The sequence below is a fragment of the Ascaphus truei genome, unplaced genomic scaffold (genome assembly GCF_040206685.1).
Source record: "Ascaphus truei isolate aAscTru1 unplaced genomic scaffold, aAscTru1.hap1 HAP1_SCAFFOLD_335, whole genome shotgun sequence".
NCBI classification, from domain to species: Eukaryota; Metazoa; Chordata; class Amphibia; order Anura; family Ascaphidae; genus Ascaphus; species Ascaphus truei.
The window spans coordinates 398800-416996 of NW_027456344.1; the positions used below are offsets into that span (position 1 = coordinate 398800).

Below are 18197 nucleotides of genomic sequence, written 5' to 3' on the forward strand. Positions count from 1 at the left end.
TGCCAGTCTGAGACAGACACAGAGATAGGGAGTGTCAGTCTGAGAGACACAGAGATAGGGAGTGCCAGTCTGAGAGACACAGAGATAGGGAGTGTCAGTCTGAGAGACACAGAGATAGGGAGTGCCAGTCTGAGACAGACACAGAGATAGGGAGTGCCAGTCTGAGACAGACACAGAGATAGGGAGTGCCAGTCTGAGACACACACAGAGATAGGGAGTGTCAGTCTGAGAGACACAGAGATAGGGAGTGTCAGTCTGAGAGACACAGAGATAGGGAGTGTCAGTCTGAGAGACACAGAGATAGGGAGTGTCAGTCTGAGACAGACACAGAGATAGGGAGTGCCAGTCTGAGACAGACACATAGATAGGGAGTGTCAGTCTGAGACAGACACAGAGATAGGGAGTGCCAGTCTGAGAGACACAGAGATAGGGAGTGTCAGTCTGAGACAGACACAGAGATAGGGAGTGCCAGTCTGAGACAGACACAGAGAGACAGCCCAGGTGACAGTGAGAAGAGACAGCCTGACACAGATGGTGACAGAGGAGGCTTATAGGAGACTGCTAGTCAGAGAGAGAGAGAGAGAGAGAGAGAGAGAGAGAGAGACAGCTGCAGACACACAGAGACACGTGAGTTATGAGGAGAAGATCTCACGGTGAGAGAGATCAGACACTTGCCGTTTAACCCTTAACAGACCGGCCACGCGACTACACGCCAATATGTGAGATAAGAGCTCCCACGCAGAGCTTGGTATATATATATATTTATGGGATATTGTGTTATCTGAGAGTGAGACTGGTCAGGTTAAGGTTGCCCAGGGGGCATAAAGCATCAGAAAATATATATACAAGTCACGTCTGGTTTTATTTTTATTCAAGGGGTCCAATTATGTTGTATTAAGGGAGGACGGACACAGCCCCCCCCCCCCCCCCCCCACACCCCCATAGCACATATAGACTGTTACACACAGATAGATAGATAGATAGATAGACACACAGACACATAGGCACAGATAGATAGGTAGATAGATAGATAGATAGATAGATAGATAGATAGATAGATAGATAGATAGATAGACAGACAGATAGATAGATAGATAGATAGATAGATAGATAGATAGATAGATAGGTAGATAGATAGATAGATAGATAGATAGATACACAGCGATAGATAGATAGAGACAGATAGATACAGACAGATGCGCAGACGGAGAGACGCACAGGCAGACGGACAGACGCACAGACAGACGCACAGGCAGACGCACGGACAGACGGACAGATAGACGCACAGACAGACAGACGCACAGACGGACAGACAGACGCACAGACTCACGGACAGACAGACAGATGCACAGACAGACGCACAGACAGACAGACGCACAGGCAGACGCACAGACAGACAGATGCACAGACAGACAGACGCACAGGCAGACAGACAGACGCACAGACAGACAGACGCACAGACGGACAGACGCACAGGCAGACAGACAGACGCACAGACAGACAGACGCACAGACAGACAGATGCACAGACAGACAGATGCACAGACAGACAGACTGATGCACAGACAGACTGATGCACAGACAGACTGATGCACAGACAGACACACAGATGCACAGACAGACAGACAGATGCACAGACAGACAGACAGATGCACAGACAGACAGACAGATGCACAGACAGATGCACAGACAGATGCACAGACAGACAGATGCACAGACAGACAGATGCACAGACAGACAGACAGACAGACAGATGCACAGACAGACAGATGCACAGACAGACAGACAGACAGATGCACAGACAGACAGACAGATGCACAGACAGACAGACGCACATATAGACAGACAGACGCACATATAGACAGACAGACGCACATATAGACAGACAGACGCACATATAGACAGACAGACGCACATATAGACAGACAGACGCACATATAGACAGACAGACGCACATATAGACAGACAGACGCACATATAGACAGACAGACGCACATATAGACAGACAGACGCACATATAGACAGACAGACGCACATATAGACAGACAGACAGATGCACAGACAGACAGACAGATGCACAGACAGACAGACAGATGCACAGACAGACAGACAGATGCACAGACAGACAGACAGACAGACAGATGCACATATAGACAGACAGACGCACATATAGACAGACAGACGCACATATAGACAGACAGACGCACATATAGATAGACAGACAGATGCACAGACAGACAGGCGCACATATAGACAGACAGACGCACATATAGACAGACAGAAGCACATATAGACAGACAGACGCACATATAGACAGACAGACAGATGCACAGACAGACAGACGCACATATAGACAGACAGACGCACATATAGACAGACAGACGCACATATAGACAGACAGACGCACATATAGACAGACAGACGCACATATAGACAGACAGACGCAAATATAGACAGACAGACGCAAATATAGACAGACAGACGCAAATATAGACAGACAGACGCAAATATAGACAGACAGACGCAAATATAGACAGACAGACGCAAATATAGACAGACAGACGCAAATATAGACAGACAGACGCAAATATAGACAGACAGACGCAAATATAGACAGACAGACGCACATATAGACAGACAGACGCACATATAGACAGACAGACAGATGCACAGATAGATAGATAGATAGATAGATAGATAGATAGATAGATAGATAGATAGATAGATAGATAGATAGATAGATAGATAGATAGATAGACAGACAGACGCACATATAGACAGACAGACGCACATATAGTCAGACAGACAGATGCACAGATAGATAGATAGATAGACAGACAGACGCACATATAGACAGACAGACGCACATATAGACAGACAGACGCACATATAGACAGACAGACGCACATATAGACAGACAGACGCACATATAGACAGACAGACGCACATATAGACAGACAGACGCACATATAGACAGACAGACGCACATATAGACAGACAGACGCACATATAGACAGACAGACGCACATATAGACAGACAGACGCACATATAGATAGACAGACAGATGCACAGACAGACAGACGCACATATAGACAGACGCACATATAGACAGACAGACGCACATATAGATAGACAGACAGACGCACAGATAGATAGACAGACAGATGCACAGATAGATAGACGCACATATAGACAGACAGACGCACATATAGATAGACAGACAGATGCACAGATAGATAGACGCACATATAGACAGACAGACGCACATATAGATAGACAGACAGATGTACAGATAGACAGACGCATATATAGACAGACAGACGCACATATAGATAGACAGACGCACATATAGATAGACAGACAGATGCACAGATAGATAGACGCACATATAGACGCACAGACAGACAGACAGACGCACATATAGATAGACAGACAGATGCACAGATAGATAGACGCACATATAGACAGACAGACGCACAGACAGACAGACAGACAGATGCACAGATAGATAGACGCACATATAGACAGACAGACGCACAGACAGACAGACAGACAGATGCACAGATAGATAGACGCACATATAGACAGACAGACGCACAGACAGACGCACAGACAGACAGACAGACAGATGCACAGATAGATAGACGCACATATAGACAGACAGACGCACAGACAGACAGACAGACAGACAGATGCACAGATAGATAGACGCACATATAGACAGACAGACGCACAGACAGACAGACAGATGCACAGATAGATAGATGCACAGACAGACAGACAGACGCACAGACAGACAGACAGATGCACAGATAGATAGACGCACATATAGACAGACAGACGCACAGACAGACAGACAGACAGATGCACAGATAGATAGACGCACATATAGACAGACAGACGCACAGACAGACAGACAGATGCACAGATAGATAGACGCACATATAGACAGACAGACGCACAGACAGACAGACAGACAGATGCACAGATAGATAGACGCACATATAGACAGACAGACGCACAGACAGACAGACAGACAGACAGATGCACAGATAGATAGACGCACATATAGACAGACAGACGCACAGACAGACGCACAGACAGACAGACAGACAGATGCACAGATAGATAGACGCACATATAGACAGACAGACGCACAGACAGACAGACAGATGCACAGATAGATAGATAGACCCCCCGTCTGTCTCCATCTTTAATGTCTCCCCCCTACCCTTGCAGGGGGTCCCCGGGGAGGGGGAGAGGTCCCGGCTGCTGCTCTCACAATGGAGGGAGAAGGTTTTCTCCCTGATGGTGCAGCTGAAATCTGAGGAGATCAACAAGGAGAATGGCAGCCGGAAGATCAGAGAGAAGGTGTGGGGGGGGGAGGGGAGGGTGAGGGACTGGGGTGGGGGGGGAGAGGGACGGAGGGGGGGGGAGAGCGAGGGACCAGGGGGGGAGAGAGACGGAAGGGAGAGAATGGCAGCCGGAAGATCAGAGAGAAAGGGGGGGGAGGGGCGAAAGGGATGGGGGGGGAGAGGGACCGAGGGGGGGGGGGGGGTTGAGAGAGACGGAAAGGAGTGAATGGAAGCCGGAACATCAGAGAGAAGGTGTGGGGGGGAAAGAGGGACTGGGGTGGAGAGGCAGGGAGGGGGGCAAGTGGCAGCCAGAAGTTCAGAGAGAAGGTGGGGGGGGGGGAGAGGGACTGGGGTGGAGAGGCAGGGAGGGGGGCAAGTGGCAGCCAGAAGTTCAGAGAGAAGGTGGGGGGGGGGAGAGGGTGGCAGCCAGAAGATTTGAGAGAAGGTGAGAAGAGGGGTGAGAGGGAGGGGAGAAAAACGGTGGGGGGGGGGTGAGACAGAGATGAGGGGGGAGGGGGGGAGACAGAGATGAGGGGGAGAGGCAGGGAGGGGGGAGAGAATGGCAGCCGGAAGATCTGTCTCTCTTCCCCCAGATCTTGTCCCTGGAACATTCTCTGGAAGCGAGTGGTCAGCAGCAGAATATTCTCCTCCACACCCTGCAGGACCGTACGGCCGAGCTGGACATGGAGAGAGTCCGGAGCAAGGTGACAAGGTCACACAGTGACCGCAGGGTGTCACCGTCACTGTGCCGTACCCATAGGGATATACCTCCTGTAATACACACAGTGACCGCAGGGTGTCACTGTGCCGTACCCATAGGGATATACCTCCTGTAATACGCACAGTCACCGCAGGGTGTCACCGTCACTGTGCCGTACCCATAGGGATATACCTCCTGTAATACACACAGTGACCACAGGGTGTCACCATCACTGTGCCGTACCCATAGGGATATACCTCCTGTAATACACAGTGACCACAGGGTGTCACCGTGCCGTACCCATAGGGATATACCTCCTGTAATACACACAGTGACCGCAGGGTGTCACCGTCACTGTGCCGTACCCATAGGGATATACCTCCTGTAATACACACAGTGACCACAGGGTGTCACCGTCACTGTGCCGTACCCATAGGGATATACCTCCTGTAATACACACTGTGACCACAGGGTGTCACCGTCACCGTGCCGTACCCATAGGGATATACCTCCTGTAATACACACAGTGACCGCAGGGTGTCACCGTGCCGTACCCATAGGGATATACCTCCTGTAATACACACAGTGACCGCAGGGTGTCACCGTCACCGTGCCGTACCCATAGGGATATACCTCCTGTAATACACACAGTGACCACAGGGTGTCACCATCACTGTGCCGTACCCATAGGGATATACCTCCTGTAATACACACAGTGACCACAGGGTGTCACTGTCACTGTGCCGTACCCATAGGGATATACCTCCTGTAATACACACAGTGACCACAGGGTGTCACTGTGCCGTACCCATAGGGATATACCTCCTGTAATACACACAGTGACCACAGGGTGTCACCGTGCCGTACCCATAGGGATATACCTCCTGTAATACACACAGTGACCGCAGGGTGTCACCGTCACTGTGCCGTACCCATAGGGATATACCTCCTGTAATACACACAGTGACCGCAGGGTGTCACCGTCACTGTGCCGTACCCATAGGGATATACCTCCTGTAATACACACAGTGACCGCAGGGTGTCACCGTCACTGTGCCGTACCCATAGGGATATACCTCCTGTAATACACACAGTGACCGCAGGGTGTCACCGTGCCGTACCCATAGGGATATACCTCCTGTAATACACACAGTGACCGCAGGGTGTCACCGTCACCGTGCCGTACCCATAGGGATATACCTCCTGTAATACACACAGTGACCACAGGGTGTCACCATCACTGTGCCGTACCCATAGGGATATACCTCCTGTAATACACACAGTGACCACAGGGTGTCACTGTCACTGTGCCGTACCCATAGGGATATACCTCCTGTAATACACACAGTGATCACAGGGTGTCACCGTCACTGTGCCGTACCCATAGGGATATACCTCCTGTAATACACACAGTGACCGCAGGGTGTCACTGTGCCGTACCCATAGGGATATACCTCCTGTAATACACACAGTGACCGCAGGGTGTCACCGTCACTGTGCCATACCCATAGGGATATACCTCCTGTAATACACACAGTGACCACAGGGTGTCACCGTGCCGTACCCATAGGGATATACCTCCTGTAATACACACAGTGACCGCAGGGTGTCACCGTCACTGTGCCGTACCCATAGGGATATACCTCCTGTAATACACGCAGTGACCGCAGGGTGTCACCGTCACTGTGCCGTACCCATAGGGATATACCTCCTGTAATACACACAGTGACCGCAGGGTGTCACCGTCACAGTGCCGTACCCATAGGGATATACCTCCTGTAATACACACAGTGACCGAAGGGTGTCACCGTCACTGTGCCGTACCCATAGGGATATACCTCCTGTAATACACACAGTGACCGCAGGGTGTCACCGTCACTGTGCCGTACCCATAGGGATATACCTCCTGTAATACACACAGTGACCGCAGGGTGTCACCGTCACCGTGCCGTACCCATAGGGATATACCTCCTGTAATACACACAGTGACCACAGGGTGTCACCGTCACCGTGCCGTACCCATAGGGATATACCTCCTGTAATACACACAGTGACCGCAGGGTGTCACCGTCACTGTGCCGGTACCCATAGGGATATACCTCCTGTAATACACACAGTGACCGCAGGGTGTCACCGTCACCGTGCCGTACCCATAGGGATATACCTCCTGTAATACACACAGTGACCGCAGGGTGTCACCGTACCGTACCCATAGGGATATACCTCCTGTAATACACACAGTGACCGCAGGGTGTCACCGTCACTGTGCCGTACCCATAGGGATATACCTCCTGTAATACACACAGTGACCGCAGGGTGTCACCGTGCCGTACCCATAGGGATATACCTCCTGTAATACACACAGTGACCGCAGGGTGTCACCGTCACTGTGCCGTACCCATAGGGATATACCTCCTGTAATACACACAGTGACCGCAGGGTGTCACCGTCACTGTGCCGTACCCATAGGGATATACCTCTTGTAATACTCACAGTGACCGCAGGGTGTCACCGTCACTGTGCCGTACCCATAGGGATATACCTCCTGTAATACGCACAGTGACCGCAGGGTGTCACCGTCACTGTGCCGTATCCATAGGGATATACCTCCTGTAATACACATAGTGACCGCAGGGTGTCACCGTCACTGTGCCGTACCCATAGGGATATACCTCCTGTAATACACACACTGACCACAGGGTGTCACCGTCACTGTGCCGTACCCATAGGGATATACCTCCTGTAATACACACAGTGACCGCAGGGTGTCACTGTCACTGTGCCGTACCCATAGGGATATACCTCCTGTAATACACACAGGGACCGCAGGGTGTCACCGTCACTGTGCCGTACCTATAGGGATATACCTCCTGTAATACTCACAGTGACCGCAGGGTGTCACCGTCACTGTGCCGTACCCATAGGGATATAGCTCCTGTAATACACGCAGTGACCGCAGGGTGTCACCGTCACCGTGCCGTACCCATAGGGATATACCTCCTGTAATACACACAGTGACCGCAGGGTGTCACCGTCACTGTGCCGTACCCATAGGGATATACCTCCTGTAATACACACAGTGACCGCAGGGTGTCACCGTCACTGTGCCGTACCCATAGGGATATACCTCCTGTAATACACACAGTGACCGCAGGGTGTCACCGTCACTGTGCCGTACCCATAGGGATATACCTCCTGTAATACACACAGTGACCGCAGGGTGTCACTGTCACCGTGCCGTACCCATAGGGATATACCTCCTGTAATACACACAGTGACCGCAGGGTGTCACTGTGCCATACCCATAGGGATATACCTCCTGTAATACTCACAGTGACCGCAGGGTGTCACCATGCCGTACCCATAGGGATATACCTCCTGTAATACACACAGTGACCGCAGGGTGTCACCGTCACTGTGCCGTACCCATAGGGATATACCTCCTGTAATACACACAGTGACCGCAGGGTGTCACCGTCACTGTGCCGTACCCATAGGGATATACCTCCTGTAATACACACAGTGACCGCAGGGTGTCACTGTGCCGTACCCATAGGGATATACCTCCTGTAATACACACAGTGACCGCAGGGTGTCACCCTCACTGTGCCGTACCCATAGGGATATACCTCCTGTAATACACACAGTGACCGCAGGGTGTCACCGTCACTGTGCCGTACCCATAGGGATATACCTCCTGTAATACACACAGTGATCGCAGGGTGTCACCGTGCCGTACCCATAGGGATATACCTCCTGTAATACACACAGTGACCGCAGGGTGTCACCGTCACTGTGCCGTACCCATAGGGATATACCTCCTGTAATACACACAGTGACCGCAGGGTGTCACCGTCACTGTGCCGTACCCATAGGGATATACCTCCTGTAATGCACACAGTGACCGCAGGGTGTCACCGTCACTGTGCCGTACCCCTAGGGATATACCTCCTGTAATACTCACAGTGACCGCAGGGTGTCACCGTCACTGTGCCGTACCCATAGGGATATACCTCCTGTAATACACACAGTGACCGCAGGGTGTCACTGTGCCGTACCCATAGGGATATACCTCCTGTAATACACACAGTGACCGCAGGGTGTCACTGTGCCGTACCCATAGGGATATACCTCCTGTAATACACACAGTGACCGCAGGGTGTCACCGTCACTGTGCCGTACCCATAGGGATATACCTCCTGTAATACTCACAGTGACCGCAGGGTGTCACCGTCACTGTGCCGTACCCATAGGGATATACCTCCTGTAATACACACAGTGACCGCAGGGTGTCACCGTCACTGTGCCGTACCCATAGGGATATACCTCCTGTAATACACACAGTGACGCAGGGTGTCACCGTCACTGTGCCGTACCCATAGGGATATACCTCCTGTAATACACACAGTGACCGCAGGGTGTCACCGTCACTGTGCCGTACCCATAGGGATATACCTCCTGTAATACGCACAGTGACCGCAGGGTGTCACCGTCACTGTGCCGTATCCATAGGGATATACCTCCTGTAATACACATAGTGACCGCAGGGTGTCACCGTCACTGTGCCGTACCCATAGGGATATACCTCCTGTAATACACACACTGACCACAGGGTGTCACCGTCACTGTGCCGTACCCATAGGGATATACCTCCTGTAATACACACAGTGACCGCAGGGTGTCACTGTCACTGTGCCGTACCCATAGGGATATACCTCCTGTAATACACACAGGGACCGCAGGGTGTCACCATCACTGTGCCGTACCTATAGGGATATACCTCCTGTAATACTCACAGTGACCGCAGGGTGTCACCGTCACTGTGCCGTACCCATAGGGATATAGCTCCTGTAATACACGCAGTGACCGCAGGGTGTCACCGTCACCGTGCCGTACCCATAGGGATATACCTCCTGTAATACACACAGTGACCGCAGGGTGTCACCGTCACTGTGCCGTACCCATAGGGATATACCTCCTGTAATACACACAGTGACCGCAGGGTGTCACCGTCACTGTGCCGTACCCATAGGGATATACCTCCTGTAATACACACAGTGACCGCAGGGTGTCACCGTGCCGTACCCATAGGGATATACCTCCTGTAATACACACAGTGACCGCAGGGTGTCACTGTGCCGTACCCATAGGGATATACCTCCTGTAATACTCACAGTGACCGCAGGGTGTCACCATGCCGTACCCATAGGGATATACCTCCTGTAATACACACAGTGACCGCAGGGTGTCACCGTCACTGTGCCGTACCCATAGGGATATACCTCCTGTAATACACACAGTGACCGCAGGGTGTCACCGTCACTGTGCCGTACCCATAGGGATATACCTCCTGTAATACACACAGTGACCGCAGGGTGTCACCGTCACTGTGCCGTACCCATAGGGATATACCTCCTGTAATACACACAGTGACCGCAGGGTGTCACCGTGCCGTACCCATAGGGATATACCTCCTGTAATACACACAGTGACCGCAGGGTGTCACTGTGCCGTACCCATAGGGATATACCTCCTGTAATACACACAGTGACCGCAGGGTGTCACCGTGCCGTACCCATAGGGATATACCTCCTGTAATACACACAGTGACCGCAGGGTGTCACCGTCACTGTGCCGTACCCCTAGGGATATACCTCCTGTAATACTCACAGTGACCGCAGGGTGTCACCGTCACTGTGCCGTACCCATAGGGATATACCTCCTGTAATACACACAGTGACCGCAGGGTGTCACCGTCACTGTGCCGTACCCATAGGGATATACCTCCTGTAATACACACAGTGACCGCAGGGTGTCACTGTGCCGTACCCATAGGGATATACCTCCTGTAATACACACAGTGACCGCAGGGTGTCACCGTCACTGTGCCGTACCCATAGGGATATACCTCCTGTAATACACACAGTGACCGCAGGGTGTCACCGTCACCGTGCCGTACCCATAGGGATATACCTCCTGTAATACACACAGTGACCGCAGGGTGTCACTGTGCCGTACCCATAGGGATATACCTCCTGTAATACGCACAGTGACCGCAGGGTGTCACCGTCACTGTGCCGTACCCATAGGGATATACCTCCTGTAATACACACAGTGACCGCAGGGTGTCACCGTCACTGTGCCGTACCCATAGGGATATACCTCCTGTAATACACACAGTGACCGCTGGGTGTCACCGTGCCGTACCCATAGGGATATACCTCCTGTAATACACACAGTGACCGCGGTGTCACCGTCACTGTGCCGTACCCATAGGGATATACCTCCTGTAATATACACAGTGACCGCAGGGTGTCACCGTCACTGTGCCGTACCCATAGGGATATACCTCCTGTAATACACACAGTGACCGCAGGGTGTCACCGTCACTGTGCCGTACCCATAGGGATATACCTCCTGTAATACACACAGTGACCGCAGGGTGTCACTGTGCCGTACCCATAGGGATATACCTCCTGTAATACACACAGTGACCGCAGGGTGTCACCGTCACTGTGCCGTACCCATAGGGATATACATCCTGTAATACACACTGTGACCACAGGGTGTCACCATCACTGTGCCGTACCCATAGGGATATACCTCCTGTAATACACACAGTGACCGCAGGGTGTCACCGTCACCGTGCCGTACCCATAGGGATATACCTCCTGTAATACACACTGTGACCACAGGGTGTCACCATCACTGTGCCGTACCCATAGGGATATACCTCCTGTAATACACACAGTGACCGCAGGGTGTCACCGTCACTGTGCCGTACCCATAGGGATATACCTCCTGTAATACACACAGTGACCGCAGGGTGTCACTGTGCCGTACCCATAGGGATATACCTCCTGTAATACACACAGTGACCGCAGGGTGTCACCGTCACTGTGCCGTACCCATAGGGATATACCTCCTGTAATACACAGTGACCGCAGGGTGTCACCGTGCCGTACCCATAGGGATATACCTCCTGTAATACACAGTGACCGCAGGGTGTCACCGTGCCGTACCCATAGGGATATACCTCCTGTAATACACACTGTGACCGCAGGGTGTCACCATCACTGTGCCGTACCCATAGGGATATACCTCCTGTAATACACACAGTGACCGCAGGGTGTCACCGTCACTGTGCCGTACCCATAGGGATATACCTCCTGTAATACGCACAGTGACCGCAGGGTGTCACCGTCACTGTGCCGTACCCATAGGGATATACCTCCTGTAATACGCACAGTGACCGCAGGGTGTCACCGTCACTGTGCCGTACCCATAGGGATATACCTCCTGTAATACACACAGTGACCGCAGGATGTCACCGTCACTGTGCCGTACCCATAGGGATATACCTCCTGTAATACACACAGTGACCGCAGGGTGTCACTGTCACTGTGCCGTACCCATAGGGATATACCTCCTGTAATACACACAGTGACCGCAGGGTGTCACTGTCACTGTGCCGTACCCATAGGGATATACCTCCTGTAATACACACAGTGACCGCAGGGTGTCACCGTCACTGTGCCGTACCCATAGGGATATACCTCCTGTAATACACACAGTGACCGCAGGGTGTCACCGTGCCGTACCCATAGTGATATACCTCCTGTAATACACATAGTGACCGCAGGGTGTCACCGTCACTGTGCCGTACCCATAGGGATATACCTCCTTTAATACACACAGTGACCGCAGGGTGTCACCGTCACTGTGCCGTACCCATAGGGATATACCTCCTGTAATACACACAGTGACCGCAGGGTGTCACCGTGCCGTACCCATAGGGATATACCTCCTGTAATACACACAGTGACCGCAGGGTGTCACCGTGCCGTACCCATAGGGATATACCTCCTGTAATACACACAGTGATCACAGGGTGTCACCGTCACTGTGCCGTACCCATAGGGATATACCTCCTGTAATACACACAGTGACCGCAGGGTGTCACCGTCACAGTGCCGTACCCATAGGGATATACCTCCTGTAATACACACAGTGACCGCAGGGTGTCACCGTCACTGTGCCGTACCCATAGGGATATACCTCCTGTAATACACACAGTGACCGCAGGGTGTCACCGTCACTGTGCCGTACCCATAGGGATATACCTCCTGTAATACACACAGTGACCGCAGGGTGTCACCGTCACCGTGCCGTACCCATAGGGATATACCTCCTGTAATACACACAGTGACCACAGGGTGTCACCGTCACTGTGCCGTACCCATAGGGATATACCTCCTGTAATACACACAGTGACCGCAGGGTGTCACCGTCACCGTGCCGTACCCATAGGGATATACCTCCTGTAATACACACAGTGACCGCAGGGTGTCACCGTACCGTACCCATAGGGATATACCTCCTGTAATACACACAGTGACCGCAGGGTGTCACCGTCACTGTGCCGTACCCATAGGGATATACCTCCTGTAATACACACAGTGACCGCAGGGTGTCACCGTGCCGTACCCATAGGGATATACCTCCTGTAATACACACAGTGACCGCAGGGTGTCACCGTCATTGTGCCGTACCCATAGGGATATACCTCCTGTAATACACACAGTGACCGCAGGGTGTCACCGTCACTGTGCCGTACCCATAGGGATATACCTCCTGTAATACTCACAGTGACCGCAGGGTGTCACCGTCACTGTGCCGTACCCATAGGGATATACCTCCTGTAATACACGCAGTGACCGCAGGGTGTCACCGTCACTGTGCCGTATCCATAGGGATATACCTCCTGTAATACACACAGTGACCGCAGGGTGTCACCGTCACTGTGCCGTACCCATAGGGATATACCTCCTGTAATACGCACAGTGACCGCAGGGTGTCACCGTCACTGTGCCGTATCCATAGGGATATACCTCCTGTAATACACATAGTGACCGCAGGGTGTCACCGTCACTGTGCCGTACCCATAGGGATATACCTCCTGTAATACACACACTGACCACAGGGTGTCACCGTCACTGTGCCGTACCCATAGGGATATACCTCCTGTAATACACACAGTGACCGCAGGGTGTCACTGTCACTGTGCCGTACCCATAGGGATATACCTCCTGTAATACACACAGTGACCGCAGGGTGTCACCGTCACTGTGCCGTACCTATAGGGATATACCTCCTGTAATACTCACAGTGACCGCAGGGTGTCACCGTCACTGTGCCGTACCCATAGGGATATAGCTCCTGTAATACACGCAGTGACCGCAGGGTGTCACCGTCACCGTGCCGTACCCATAGGGATATACCTCCTGTAATACACACAGTGACCGCAGGGTGTCACCGTCACTGTGCCGTACCCATAGGGATATACCTCCTGTAATACACACAGTGACCGCAGGGTGTCACCGTCACTGTGCCGTACCCATAGGGATATACCTCCTGTAATACACACAGTGACCGCAGGGTGTCACCGTCACTGTGCCGTACCCATAGGGATATACCTCCTGTAATACACACAGTGACCGCAGGGTGTCACCGTCACTGTGCCGTACCCATAGGGATATACCTCCTGTAATACACACAGTGACCGCAGGGTGTCACCGTCACTGTGCCGTTCCCATAGGGATATACCTCCTGTAATACACACAGTGACCGCAGGGTGTCACCGTGCCGTACCCATAGGGATATACCTCCTGTAATACACACTGTGACCGCAGGGTGTCACCGTCACTGTGCCGTACCCATAGGGATATACCTCCTGTAATACACACAGTGACCGCAGGGTGTCACCGTGCCGTACCCATAGGGATATACCTCCTGTAATACACACAGTGACCGCAGGGTGTCACTGTGCCGTACCCATAGGGATATACCTCCTGTAATACACACAGTGACCACAGGGTGTCACCGTGCCGTACCCATAGGGATATACCTCCTGTAATACACACAGTGACCGCAGGGTGTCACTGTGCCGTACCCATAGGGATATACCTCCTGTAATACACACAGTGACCGCAGGGTGTCACCGTCACTGTGCCGTACCCATAGGGATATACCTCCTGTAATACACACAGTGACCGCAGGGTGTCACCGTGCCGTACCCATAGTGATATACCTCCTGTAATACACACAGTGACCGCAGGGTGTCACCGTCACTGTGCCGTACCCATAGGGATATACCTCCTTTAATACACACAGTGACCGCAGGGTGTCACCGTCACTGTGCCGTACCCATAGGGATATACCTCCTGTAATACACACAGTGACCGCAGGGTGTCACCGTGCCGTACCCATAGGGATATACCTCCTGTAATACACACAGTGACCGCAGGGTGTCACCGTGCCGTACCCATAGGGATATACCTCCTGTAATACACACAGTGATCACAGGGTGTCACCGTCACTGTGCCGTACCCATAGGGATATACCTCCTGTAATACACACAGTGACCGCAGGGTGTCACCGTCACAGTGCCGTACCCATAGGGATATACCTCCTGTAATACACACAGTGACCGCAGGGTGTCACCGTCACTGTGCCGTACCCATAGGGATATACCTCCTGTAATACACACAGTGACCGCAGGGTGTCACCGTCACTGTGCCGTACCCATAGGGATATACCTCCTGTAATACACACAGTGACCGCAGGGTGTCACCGTCACCGTGCCGTACCCATAGGGATATACCTCCTGTAATACACACAGTGACCACAGGGTGTCACCGTCACTGTGCCGTACCCATAGGGATATACCTCCTGTAATACACACAGTGACCGCAGGGTGTCACCGTCACCGTGCCGTACCCATAGGGATATACCTCCTGTAATACACACAGTGACCGCAGGGTGTCACCGTACCGTACCCATAGGGATATACCTCCTGTAATACACACAGTGACCGCAGGGTGTCACCGTCACTGTGCCGTACCCATAGGGATATACCTCCTGTAATACACACAGTGACCGCAGGGTGTCACCGTGCCGTACCCATAGGGATATACCTCCTGTAATACACACAGTGACCGCAGGGTGTCACCGTCATTGTGCCGTACCCATAGGGATATACCTCCTGTAATACACACAGTGACCGCAGGGTGTCACCGTCACTGTGCCGTACCCATAGGGATATACCTCCTGTAATACTCACAGTGACCGCAGGGTGTCACCGTCACTGTGCCGTACCCATAGGGATATACCTCCTGTAATACACGCAGTGACCGCAGGGTGTCACCGTCACTGTGCCGTATCCATAGGGATATACCTCCTGTAATACACACAGTGACCGCAGGGTGTCACCGTCACTGTGCCGTACCCATAGGGATATACCTCCTGTAATACGCACAGTGACCGCAGGGTGTCACCGTCACTGTGCCGTATCCATAGGGATATACCTCCTGTAATACACATAGTGACCGCAGGGTGTCACCGTCACTGTGCCGTACCCATAGGGATATACCTCCTGTAATACACACACTGACCACAGGGTGTCACCGTCACTGTGCCGTACCCATAGGGATATACCTCCTGTAATACACACAGTGACCGCAGGGTGTCACCGTCACTGTGCCGTACCCATAGGGATATACCTCCTGTAATACACACAGTGACCGCAGGGTGTCACCGTCACTGTGCCGTACCTATAGGGATATACCTCCTGTAATACTCACAGTGACCGCAGGGTGTCACCGTCACTGTGCCGTACCCATAGGGATATAGCTCCTGTAATACACGCAGTGACCGCAGGGTGTCACCGTCACCGTGCCGTACCCATAGGGATATACCTCCTGTAATACACACAGTGACCGCAGGGTGTCACCGTCACTGTGCCGTACCCATAGGGATATACCTCCTGTAATACACACAGTGACCGCAGGGTGTCACCGTCACTGTGCCGTACCCATAGGGATATACCTCCTGTAATACACACAGTGACCGCAGGGTGTCACCGTCACTGTGCCGTACCCATAGGGATATACCTCCTGTAATACACACAGTGACCGCAGGGTGTCACCGTCACTGTGCCGTACCCATAGGGATATACCTCCTGTAATACACACAGTGACCGCAGGGTGTCACCGTGCCGTACCCATAGGGATATACCTCCTGTAATACACACAGTGACCGCAGGGTGTCACTGTGCCGTACCCATAGGGATATACCTCCTGTAATACACACAGTGACCACAGGGTGTCACCGTGCCGTACCCATAGGGATATACCTCCTGTAATACGCACAGTGACCACAGGGTGTCACTGTCACTGTGCCGTACCCATAGGGATATACCTCCTGTAATACACACAGTGACCGCAGGGTGTCACCGTGCCGTACCCATAGGGATATACCTCCTGTAATACACACAGTGACCGCAGGGTGTCACTGTGCCGTACCCATAGGGATATACCTCCTGTAATACACACAGTGACCACAGGGTGTCACCGTGCCGTACCCATAGGGATATACCTCCTGTAATACGCACAGTGACCACAGGGTGTCACCGTCACTGTGCCGTACCCATAGGGATATACCTCCTGTAATACACACAGTGACCGCAGGGTGTCACCGTCACCGTGCCGTACCCATAGGGATATACCTCCTGTAATACGCACAGTGACCACAGGGTGTCACTGTCACTGTGCCGTACCCATAGGGATATACCTCCTGTAATACACACAGTGACCGCAGGGTGTCACCGTGCCGTACCCATAGGGATATACCTCCTGTAATACACAGAGTGACCGCAGGGTGTCACCGTCACTGTGCCGTACCCATAGGGATATACCTCCTGTAATACACACAGTGACCGCAGGGTGTCACCGTCACTGTGCCATACCCATAGGGATATACCTCCTGTAATACACACAGTGACCGCAGGGTGTCACCGTCACCGTGCCGTACCCATAGGGATATACCTCCTGTAATACACACAGTGACCGCAGGGTGTCACCGTCACTGTGCCGTACCCATAGGGATATACCTCCTGTAATACACACAGTGACCGCAGGGTGTCACCGTCACTGTGCCGTACCCATAGGGATATACCTCCTGTAATACACACAGTGACCGCAGGGTGTCACCGTCACTGTGCCATACCCATAGGGATATACCTCCTGTAATACGCACAGTGACCGCAGGGTGTCACCGTCACCGTGCCGTACCCATAGGGATAT

The 18197-nt window shown here is 52.3% G+C and overlaps 1 protein-coding gene across 1 annotated transcript in view; it reads left to right on the plus strand.

The window, feature by feature from the left end:
* The window catches only part of CCHCR1 (coiled-coil alpha-helical rod protein 1), a gene marked incomplete at its 3' end in the record, with an annotated part of 93619 nt that overhangs the window by 63326 nt on the left and 12096 nt on the right, over nt 1-18197 (plus strand). The window contains exons 8-9 of the mRNA XM_075583560.1: nt 4240-4371; nt 4949-5059. Of these exons, the coding sequence (XP_075439675.1) occupies nt 4240-4371; nt 4949-5059 (243 nt within the window). The remainder of the gene's footprint in view (nt 1-4239; nt 4372-4948; nt 5060-18197) is intronic.